We start from the raw sequence: 10,965 nt of genomic DNA, 5'->3' as shown, positions 1-10,965 counted from the left end.
CATCCCCTCGAGCATGCAGCAAGCACAGCTCCTCATGACACAAACATCCCTTCCAAGCCTGACACTGCTTCCCTGGGAGGGCAGGGCTGGAATTTAAGCAGGAGCAAGGCAGGGGTGGGAAGTGCTCAAGGGCATGGGGAGCTGGGGAGAGCCAAGTGCTTTATCTGAGCAGAATGGCGACAGCCAAGTCAGCCCCGGGTGCCCGGGGCGGGGGGAGGGGAGGCAGGCAGCTGGGGCTCCCTCTCCCTTTGCAGCACAGAAAACACAACGGCAGTAGGGTCAGGGAGTCACGGCAAAGCACGTAGCACTTTCATACCTTTATTGTTGTGAGGGGTTTTGTACAAGGTGAGATGCGTTTGGTGTGACTCGCTTCGCTCTTTGTGCGCTTTCCTACCTGCTCGCTCCGGCAACCCTTTTAGTACTGTTAGTTAGGATCTTTGTTGGTTTTTTTTCCTAGGGGGGAGGCCCAATAGTTGTTAAATCCAAGCCCTGGGGGGTGAAAAAGAAGCAAACCGAAATCCTGCCAGTCTTGTGCCTTTCTCGACCTCCTCTGTCCCTGCTACCGCGAGCCGGGTGATCGCAGCGTCACCCGGAGCCGCCCTGCTCGAAGAGCTCAATCCTCCTACATCCCTCTGGCTCTGCCATCCCTCCTTGCTGCTGGGCTGCGAGTGGGGGTGGTGGATCGGCTGTGAGAGGTCTTTGCATCTGCGCTGATTGTGTCCAAGACTGTGCTGTTAGTGAGGAGTTAAGAGAAGAGCCGAGAGCGGCTACGGAGATGGAGCCGCTATTTAGGACAGGGGGCAGGCAACGGTAAAGGCAGGGGGAGAGAGAAAGGGGCTGGTGAGGGGGTGTGGAAACAGCTGAGTGAGTAATCTAGTGGTAATAGATCAGGCTATGAAGGAGGACTGTTATTTCTCTTAGCACCTTTGCTACATGTGTTTATGTCTATATTAGCACCTTGTTCCCGGGGGGAGGGGAGGGAAGGAAAAACAACAAACCAAAGAAAAGCGGCTTGAAGCCCAAAGGAAGAGGAAAGGGTAAAACGAGACAAAGTTGGCAGCAGAGAAGGAAGCTGAGGGTTTAGATCACAAGATCCTTGTCTATGTCCTCTGTGGAAGGAAAAGAGAGAGACAGGGTTAGGAGGTGGATGCTGCCAGGGTCCCACTGCCCCTGCTCGCCCCTGCTCATCCCTCCCCAGGACCAGCTGCAATCCCGAGCAGGGGCTCTGGGCGTGCTTGTCAGTGTCCCCTCCGGCCCTGTGCCCTCCCTCCTCAGTACTTACTCTCCTTGATGCCGAAGCAGCTGGCCCACTCCTCCAGGGCGATGTACTTGTCGTTGTCCAGGTCACAAGCCTCGAAGAAGCGAGTGGTGCAGTGCTCCATGGGGATGAGAGGGGCACGCAGCGGGGCCAGCTCGGTGTGGGACAGGTACCTGCCGAGGTGACCTCATGGTCAGCTGCTGCCCCCCAGCTCCCCTCCCACGGCAGCAGAGATGTTCTGCTGGCACAGGGTGAGATGCTGGCCCCAGCTCTCTCTCTGGCTTGATTGGTGTCCCAGTACCCTCCCAGTGGCCACCACTCAGTGTCATGAAGGTCATGGACTGGTGACTGCTTTTGCAGCCCGCTGTGCTAGTCACAAAATAGCTCTCAGCTATGGGTCTGGCTCACAGCTAAGCCACCAGCTGCTCTTTCAGCTGCTGAAGTTATCCCAGAGCCTTTGGACTAAGATATTTTAGGGAACTAAATCTGAGAAGACAGAAACTTCACCTTCACACCCAAGGGAGGTGGGAGCAGCTGGAACACGGGGTGGACCCTCTTTCTGCAGAAGAGCTGTTTGTGGAAGGCAAAACTGCCTCTCACCCAGCCTGGCTTGCCCCATCCCTGACAGATGTGTGCAGGGGTTGTCCCTCCACAGGCCTTTGTGTCTCTGCCACCAGCCAGACTTGTGTCCCATCTCCAACCTTGCTGCCACCACGTCACCCTGTTCCTCGGGCAGGAATGGGTCCTGGCAGGGGCCCCTGTCCTGCTCTGCTGTCACTCACCCATCAATGGGGTGCTGGTCCAGCTGCCCAAACTGCCAGTGCACGGGGAAGATGTACATGTTGTAGTTCTTCTCAAAGTCTCGGGCCAGCAGCTCCACAGTGTGGTCCCCAGCCTCCAGGCGCTTCTCATTCTCATGGATCTTCTTCACCTGTGGCAGGAGAGGCCAGGGACACCTCGTCAGCAGGGAAACAGGACCCCAGGAGGAGCTCTGCTTAGAGTGCCCACAGGTCACTCTGTTTGGGCTCCCTTGTAAGGGCTGGGTTCTGTTGGGGGGGTGAGCTCTCAGGCTCACTCCCCAGCCCCTCACCTTGAGCTTCTGCTTCTCGGTCAGCAGGTTGTTGTCCTCATCACGCTCGTACAGGGTGATCAGCACGTTCTTCAGCCAGTCCCTCATGCGCAGGGGGAACTCGGTCAGCTCCGTGTCCAGGCAGGCAGGGATGACTGGAAGCCACACAGAGAGGTCAGTGCAGCGTCTCATATGTACTCCCAGACCCTGGACACAGAACCAGTGCCCTCCCACCTCAGCCCTGAGCATGCCTTGACCTCTGCTCTCTCTCAGCCCGTGGGCATGGACACTGTGCTCAGCTTGGGCATCCCCTTGTCTAAGGGATTGGCTCCACTTACATTTGCAAGGCCCAATGTAGTCCAGGTGCAGCTTGTGTCCCTTCTTGGTTCCCTCCAAGGTGCACTTGGTGGCAAAGAAATGGCAGGAGGAGTCATAGGTCTTGTTGTCAGTGCCACAGACCTGCACAGGACAGGGAGATGCTGCATGAGAGGCAGTGAAGCCTTATGGGGAGTCAGCAGGGAGCTCCTCCAAGGGAGATGGTTAACTTGTTTCCTGGGGTGAGCAATGGCTCCTTGGTCACTGCTGCCCAAGGCCAGATGGGGACCTGCCACCTTGACTCTGACTGTCTCCATCATCTCTGGAAAGGTCTCATGTGGGGTCCCTCCCTGCTCCAGCCCATGAAGCAGCCTCTGCCCTCACCTTCTCAAAGACACCGGCGGTGGCTGGGCAGCTGGAGGGGTCCTGGCACACACACATGGGGGAGTTGTTGTCATCCACCTCACACACCTTGCCGTGCTTGCAGTGGTGGTTCTGGCAGGGGTCTGGGAGAGGGCAGGGAGCAAAGTCAGATCTTGTCCCATCCTCACCTCCCACATGATGCCTGGGGCATTTCAGCACAGAGGCAAGACAGAGACTCCAACAGGGACAGCCCCAAGCATCCCTCTCTGCACCTGAAACCTGAGGGTTTCCAGAAGCCCACATTAGCCCTCTGGCTCCTTTCTGTAGCCACTCAGCACAATGGTGGTGGTCTTTTTTTCTCTCTCTAAAAAAGGTGTTACAGAGAGTCCAGTGCTGGAAAGAGGCCATGCCCCTCTTCTGCTTTAAGTGTGCAGCCAGGTGGGCATCATCCTTGTGCTACAGCCCTTGCCAAAGAAGCCCTTCACTGCTCGTGGTGGCTAAAGCTCCCCCACCCAGATAAGGGATGATGTCTCTTTCTGCTGCAGGGCAGGGTAAGAGGGACTTACTCTCTGCAACAATCTCCTCTACATCCTCTGTGGGTTCCTCGAACTCTCCCACCTCCACCTGGACAGGGTTGGCCCCCACAGGCTCCTGCAAAAGAGATCAGTGTTTCTGGTGGGGTGCACAAAGAGCTTGGTCCCAGCTCCTGGGGGGCAGAGCAGCCCAGTGCCCCTCCACATGGCCTGGGCTCTCCCATGCTTCAGAGATGCTCTTCCCAGAGCAGTGGGTACTGAAAGGGATGGGTGACAAGGAGGAGCAGAGCCACCTACTTCTGTTGTGGGGTCTTCAATGACTTCTGTCTCATCAGGCAGAGCCTCCTGCTGCAGGGGAAAAGGACCATGAGCTGGGGTCTGTAGTGAGGACTGTCCCAAGGGAGGTGACCCACTGGGACAGACAGGGAGGGTCACTGATTGCCTCCTCCTCACTGCCCCTCATCCCTCAGGGCTTTATTTGCTATGGAAGAAGGTCCCCATCAGACACACTGGCTGCACAACCTCAACAGCCAAGAGGCTCCGTTGGCTCCCCTACTTACCGGAGCTGCCAGGGCTTTGCCTGCCAGGCAGACAAGGAAGAAAATCCAGGCTCTCATCTTTCAGCAAGCCCTGAATAAAGGAGAGAAGAAAGAGGATGAGGAAGGGGGCCAGTATGCGCTGCTGGGCTCACAGCTGGCACTCAGACACCCAGCAAAGGGCGTTCACTCTCTCTGCTTCCTGCCTCGTCTGCTCAGCGTTACAGACTCCCGTGGTGGCTCTTCCAGCCAAAACCTTGACCCAAGCCATGCTCCCAAGACAAATGCTTTTGATTTTTGCAAAATGGGGCTGCAGGGCTTTAGATCTCTGCTGCTTCCCTGGATGCCTTTAGAAAATGTGCAGTGAAACTGGCAGTTTCCCTTTCCCTTCCCTGGAGGTCTCTTGGACCAAACCCTCACGTTTTCCATGTTTAAAGCCCCTGATATGACCCCCAGGTACAAGCAGTGAAACTCTGCCACTTCATGTCTCAATCAGAGGGAAAATGGAAATGGAGGAAGAAAAGAGAGAGCAAAGAGAGGGTGAGATGGGGCAGTGGAGATTGAAATCCTTTAGGAAATGCTTTCCCACATGGACACAGACATCTCTATGGGTACCAGGGACCAGTCCCCCATCCCCAACAAATGCCAGGGTCTCTACTATAGCTTTTCCCTTTCCTGCTCAGCCCTGAAGGTCCCCAAAAACTGTGCTTGAGGATCCAAGATGCTTTGGGGTTGTGTGCTGCTGGGAGATGAGCTCCAGGAGGATGAGGCCTTTGCATCCTCCCAGTTTTGCCCGTTGCAGGGACAATGTAGGGCGAGCAAGCCTGGCAGGCCAGCTAACACTGGCCGTGATGTGAGCCAGGAGAGTGCAGCTGGTGCAACTGCCTTGTCCTTGTCCCCCCTCATTCCTCTTTGGCAGGATGGAGCCCCTCTGTGTGAGAGGAGCTCAGCTGGCCACTTGATATGCTGGTGGCATCTCCTGACAGCGAGGGCTGCCTGCTCCCTTCCGCCTGCTGGAGAGGTTTGTCTCCTGCCAGCCAGGGGACTTGTCCCTGTGCCAAGGCTTCTGCTGCCTCCCTTCCGCCTGCCCTCCTCTGCTCCACCTGCATGGCTGGGGCACCACAGCCCAGTGCCTCCCTGCAGCTGGGTGGAGAGAAGGCTTTGCTGGGATGGAAAGTCTTGGGCAAGGTGTCTTCTTCTGGGTGGATGGATGGATGGATGGATGGATGGATGGATATCTAATGTCCCAGTGCATCACTTCCTTTCACCCCCCCACACAGCAGCTCTCTGGGTACAGACCCACACTCTGTGCTGCCAAGTCTGGGCTGTGCTTCTGAATTTAGCAAGGCTGGACCATGCAGAAGCTGAAATCCTCCTTCTCAGCACCTCATCCAGCACCAGCAGGGTGCCTGTGCAAAACAGAGCTCAAGGTACGGAGGGAAGCTTCCCAGGGATGTGGAAGGGCTGGGAGCATGGGAGGGGGGAGATGGCTGCTGTGGTGGGATTGAAGACCTGTGGGGAGAGGGGCTGCTGTGTGGGGTGGATGGACCCATTTGCTGTGGTGAGGCTGCAGCTGAGCAGCTCCCTTCTCTCCTGCTCTGTACATGCCGTCCCTTCCCCTCGCCTTTATTTGCTCTGGAGGCTGCTGAGAGCTCTCCTGGCGTTTGCCAGGGGAGATCGCTGGTTCTTCACTTCTGGAGGGGTGGTTTGGGGGCGGGAACTGGAAAAGTACTGGTGAATCTGGCCATCTCCTCCCTTGCTGCCATCCCCCTGGTTCCTCTTGGGCTCCTCCCAAGGGGCTTGTTTGCTTTGGAAGATGCTCTGAGGGTCAGTGATGCTCAGTGGGCAGAAACCAGGCAGCGCCCAGCCTGGAAGAGAGGGCAGTGGCTGTACATGTGGAATCTGGCATTAAGAAGAACCCAACCCCAGACCAAAGCCATCTCAGATCATTTCCCCTAGCCCCCAAACCCCCTGAATTTCCAAGTCTGGGCATAGAGTGAGCTGAGGTCAGGGAATTACATTCTTGCTAGGAGCCAGCAGACAGTGAGAGCTGCCAGTGTTGTGTTTGGAGGAAGAAGGAGCACGAAAGAGCAAACAAGCTCTGCAGAGCTGTCCTGTGCTGCAGATGGGAAAACAAACTCATTTGAAAAACAGCCTCCTCCTGGAGGCAGAGCCCATGCACAGAGGACATTGCAGTGCCTGTTTTGCAAACACATGCTCTTTCTTGAATGCCTGGTAGCCAAAAGTCCTGAAATGATGGCTCAGGAAACCTGCACACAGAGCTGCTCTGGCAGAGCAGCCTGGCCCATGGTGCAAGTCTCCCTCTTTGGGGAACCTGTCATGGTTCTGCTGTCCAGGAGGATGGTCCTTGGAGCTGGCAGCTGAGCCATACCATGAGCTCAGCATCTATCCCCCAGCTTGGAGTCATCCCTGTGAAGGGTGTTCCCTGCAGTGGGGATGATTGGCATCACTCTGCAAGAGGCCCAGGGAGGGCAGAGGGCAGCATGAGGGGCAGAGCAATGGGGTGCAACAGAGGTTATTTTGGACAGGGAAAGAGATTTTAGCAAGCAGGTACTTACACCCTGAAGGAATCAGCAGAAGCCAGTACTTTGTAAGAGGCTGGAAACCAGCACTTCAAGGGCAGAGAGTGCTGCTGAATGTAAGATAAGAGAGGCTTCAGCCTCCCAAGATGATAGAGATGACAGCCTGGTGCTGTGGCACCCAGCTGCAGGACCCATGTCCTGCACAGCCTTTCTAACACTTCTCCCCACTTGCATCCTAAGCAGAGACTTCAGCTCTCAGTTGCTGTGTGGTCAGAGTTTTGCTGCTCCCCCTCAATCACCTTTCCAGCGTGGCCCAGGCCATCCCTCAGCACTGGCTACTTCTTGCACTTTGCAGAGGTGTCCTTAACAAGAGAGCTGTGGGGTGCAGAGAGGTCTGAGACTGACCCTCCATGGAATCAAGCAGGCTACTCTGGTAAAGTCTTTACCACCCTGCCCCAAGTCCTGTAGCACCATCACAAGTTTCTCCTGCTGGGGAAAATACCCTGCAGTGATGCATGCAGCAGAGGCTGTGCCACTGGGTTCCCTTGGACTCTCTTGTCTCTTCCTGCACAGTCTGGGGGCCTTTGTGAGCTGGGAGAGGACAAGGATCAGGTGGGTGCAGCCTCCAGAGGAGGCTGTGTGGATGGTGGAACATGGTCCATGTGGCGCTGACCCCAGCCAGGGTTGCATAAGCCCTTTGGGATGCCACGTTAGCGTGGGGAGGAGTCTCTGCCTGGCCACTTGAACAGCTCCTCCCTGAGGCCACTGGAACAGCCCCAGCTGCATCATCACTGACCCAGGCCCCATCACCAGCAGTGGGTAATTTTGGGGCAAAACCCCTCCCGTGGCTCAGCTCCCCAGCTGCAACCCAGTCCAGCCATGCAGGAGGCAGCCAGTCCAAGCAGCAGGAGCTCCTGCACCCACCCTCCATTTGCTCCTTGCTCTTGCAGGGCTTTGCAGGATCTGACACACCTCAGCACCTCAGACTGAATGTGAACACAGGACCTGCCCAGAAGAAGCTTTTGCCTACAAACCCCTCCATGGGCTTCAGTTTTCAAGAATCAGGTGGGTGACCAAGTGTGGCTACCACAGAGACACAGTGTGAGGGCTGTGCCCCTGCTGTCTGGCCCTGACCTCTCTATGCAACAAGACCCTCTGAGGGCTACTCAGTCAACCACTCCCAGGGTAAAATTCAATTTGAAGTCAACTGTTTGTGTGAGTCCTTGCCAAGCTTCCTGCTGAACAGGTCCCTGTGTGTCCAGGCCATGCTGCTAGTGCTGCTGGCTTCCCCAGATGTGCCACAGCTACACTGGGGAGCAGGGGAGCAAGGCAGGAGCAGAGGGCTGGGCAGAAGCCAGCTTGGCTCCTGTCGTCTGTGCAGTCACCTCACACACAGTGTGCAGGCTCAGAAAGCTAAGCTAGGTTTAGATGGAAGTGAAATGCCCCTTAGCTTGTGCACCCTTGTACACTCCAAGTGGAAAACACAGGAAGAACAGTCTACCTTCCACATCTGCCCATGCAGAGGCACCAAGGGCACATCGACAGCACAATGCTGCATTAACCCTTTCCCCTTCCAGGTAGCTGAGCATCTCTGCACTTAGGAATCATCTAGACCTTACTGATGCAAGGGCAAGAGCCTATACTGGACTGGACTCAGAATGGATGTGAGGAGGAAGTTCTTCCCCATGAGAGTGGTGAAGCCCTGGAATGGGTTGTCCAGGGAGGTGGTTGAGGCCCCAGCCCTGGAGGTGTTTAAGCCCAGGCTGGCTGAGGCTCTGGCCAGCCTGATCTAGTGTGGGGTGTCCCTGCCCATGGCAGGGGGGTTGGAACTAGATGATCCTTGTGGTCCCTCCCAACCCTGACTGATACTATGATACTCTACACCACTACAGCTGGGTGCTGGCTTGAAGCTCTCCTAGTTTGGCCGGGTTGCTAATTGCATCCGTGATGGCCAACAGTTAAATCGGCACCAAGAAGAGTGTCTGGATGAGCCCTGGGCTGCCGGCAGCAGCTCACCACCGAGGCCTTTGCAGGCAGCATTCTGCTGTCCTGCCTGAGCTTTTGCGTTCCACAGAACCATCGAATGCTGGGGGTTGGACCGGACTGGCCGCGGGGCAGCGCCCAGGAGCAGCCTGAACACTTCAGTGCCAGTTGCAAGCGGTGCCTCTGGCTCCTGGGGGCTGCAGCGAGCGGATCTCGCACAGCACCCCAAAAGAGAGGGGGGGAGGAAACTCTCTGCTAAATATTCTGCAAAAAAAAAAAGAAAAATGCAAACCAGCTTCAAAGCATTCCCTGGGCTCGCCCTGCCACAGCTGCTCCAGCGATAACAGCCCCAACATCCCTCCGACCAGAGGACCCAGAAAAGGTTTCCATGGGAGCCGACATTCCTCTGGGGCTGAGTCATGGAAGAGCAGAGAGCTGCGGGAGGGAGGGGCTTGGAAGGGGAAAAAAAGCAAGCTTGAAAAGTTGATTTCTCCTCTTCCCCCCTCCCGCGGCTGCCCGCATCCCTGCTCCTGCCGATGTGGCAGACAATAGCTTGGCTTTGGCTGCCGTGCCGAACGCAGCAGCCTCTTCCCGCCCCCCCCCCCCCCCCAGTCCACTTAAACCTCGCCTGATCAGCCCTAACAAGTGGCTGCGATTTATTTTTGTCCCTTCTGGAGCGGTGCTGAGGGCTGGGGCTGCGGCGGGTTGGTGGCAACTGAGGGCTCAGAGTTCTGGCAACCTTTCTGCTGCCTCAAGTTTCACTCCAACTTGAAACCGCTGCTTTTTGGGTTGGGTGGGAGTTCAGCCCCCTTCCCCCCTTCCCTCCCCTCCCCTTCCAAGTTTCCTTTTCTTGGCTGGATGCAACAGAATGGAGTTTTCTTAGAGGAGGGACACAAAGAGCAGGGTTAGGCTGCCACGCACGTCACCGTCCCCGGGAGGAGAAGGACAGCAGCTGCCTTTAAAGGAAACAAGCCCTCAGCTCTTCTACATGGACCTAAAAAAGTGGGTCTGAGTGAGCCCAAGAACTTCACAGTTTAAAACAAAACACACCAGAAAGAGCTTTGTGCCTCCTCTCCTGCAACTTCCACCTCTCTTAACAGCTGATCGGCTGGAGTTAAGCAAGCCGGGGCAGCAGGACTTGAAAGGGTCTCAAAGTCTGCTGGGAACACAAAGCTAAGTGTCTGGTTTGGGGTTGGTTTTTTTCAGGAGCAGCTGTACTGGAAACAAACCAAACCATCCACGCTGAGACGAAGCCTACAACTCTTTTGCTCTTCCTCGAGATACTCTGGTGAGTAAAACCTCCCCTGCCGACGCACCTCAGGCTGGTGGCGATGGGGACTGGTTTGTGACTGGATCTGATTTGCGCTGCCTGTGGGTTTGGTGCACCCAGGCGCTGCTGTCAGGCATCTCGCTAAGGAAATACCTCACAACTGCAAAGCCAGAGGGGGGAAAAAACCAAACCAAAGGGAGGAGAGAGACAAATCTGGGCGAGTTAAACCTTTACAGCCAGATGCCACCAAAGGGTTAAAGCTAGTACAGTAAAATACACGAACAGTTTAGAAGAGGAAGATGCTGCAAAGAGGAAAAAGAGAAGAAGTCAGGAGGGGTCTCTAAATGCATCACCTGGGGCAGGGACAATCGGTGCCCCACTGTGAGTGGGGCTGTCGGGCCCCCCCACCCCAGGAGCGGTAAAGCAGCACAGCAAAAGCGAACGCGAAGCTCCCGACCATACCTCGCAGTCCCGGCAGCAGGGCTGAGGAAACTTCAGGCACTTGGACGGGCTGGAGGAATCTGCAGGTTTTAGAAGGAGGCAGGAGGAAGCCAAAGGGTGGGCTGGGTTTCCCACTGCCTCTCCTCCCTCCTCCTCCTCCTCGCTATCTTTCCAAATCGGTCTCTTCCTCTCCCTCTCTCCCCAGTGGGCTGTCCCACGGGCTGAGGCACAGCCTGGGTCCAAGGGATAGACCAGAGAAATCAAGCAGGGTTGAAGATCCACGGGGGTCTCTCGCAGGGACAGGTCAGCTCCTAGGGCACCCTTCCCAGCAGAGTCATTGTCACAGCAGCTGCCTGCACTGATGCAATGAGTTTGTCACTTCTCTGGCTCTCTTGGGCTAACAGCGTGAGAGGAGTGGGGAAGAATAGCCTCTCCCTGCTTGGTTTGTGCACCTCCTAGCACTGTGGCCTGATGCAAATCTTCAATCCTGTCATTTCACAACGGGGTGCTTCAGTCACTGTGCTGGTGTTTCCCATCCTCAGGGGGATGTGGAGGAAGGCAGAAGAGTCCTCTCTCCTCTACCTTCTAACACTGCTGCCATCTGGGACTGCCTTGCAGGGAGGGAGAGGAAAGAATGATCCAGAGCCTGTGGAG

General features: G+C 56.2%; 1 protein-coding gene across 1 annotated transcript; it reads right to left on the bottom strand.

Annotated features, from left to right (window-relative positions):
• Positions 1–446: 446 nt before the first annotated feature.
• Positions 447–10,486, bottom strand: SPARC (secreted protein acidic and cysteine rich). Its single transcript, XM_009911530.2, has 10 exons — positions 10,333–10,486; positions 4,099–4,168; positions 3,836–3,886; positions 3,572–3,656; positions 3,027–3,148; positions 2,666–2,786; positions 2,349–2,482; positions 2,041–2,189; positions 1,283–1,431; positions 447–1,109 (listed from the first exon to the last, which is right to left on the bottom strand). The coding sequence occupies exons 2-10, from the start codon at positions 4,153–4,155 to the stop codon at positions 1,081–1,083; spliced, it is 897 nt and encodes a 298-aa protein (XP_009909832.1). The 5' UTR covers positions 4,156–4,168; positions 10,333–10,486; the 3' UTR covers positions 447–1,080.
• Between the last annotated feature and the right edge of the window lie 479 nt (positions 10,487–10,965).

Source organism: Dryobates pubescens, chromosome 16 (genome assembly GCF_014839835.1).
Source record: "Dryobates pubescens isolate bDryPub1 chromosome 16, bDryPub1.pri, whole genome shotgun sequence".
Taxonomy (NCBI): Eukaryota; Metazoa; Chordata; class Aves; order Piciformes; family Picidae; genus Dryobates; species Dryobates pubescens.
Note: the sequence above shows the minus strand (reverse complement) of the source record. Positions and strands in the feature narration are given on the sequence as shown.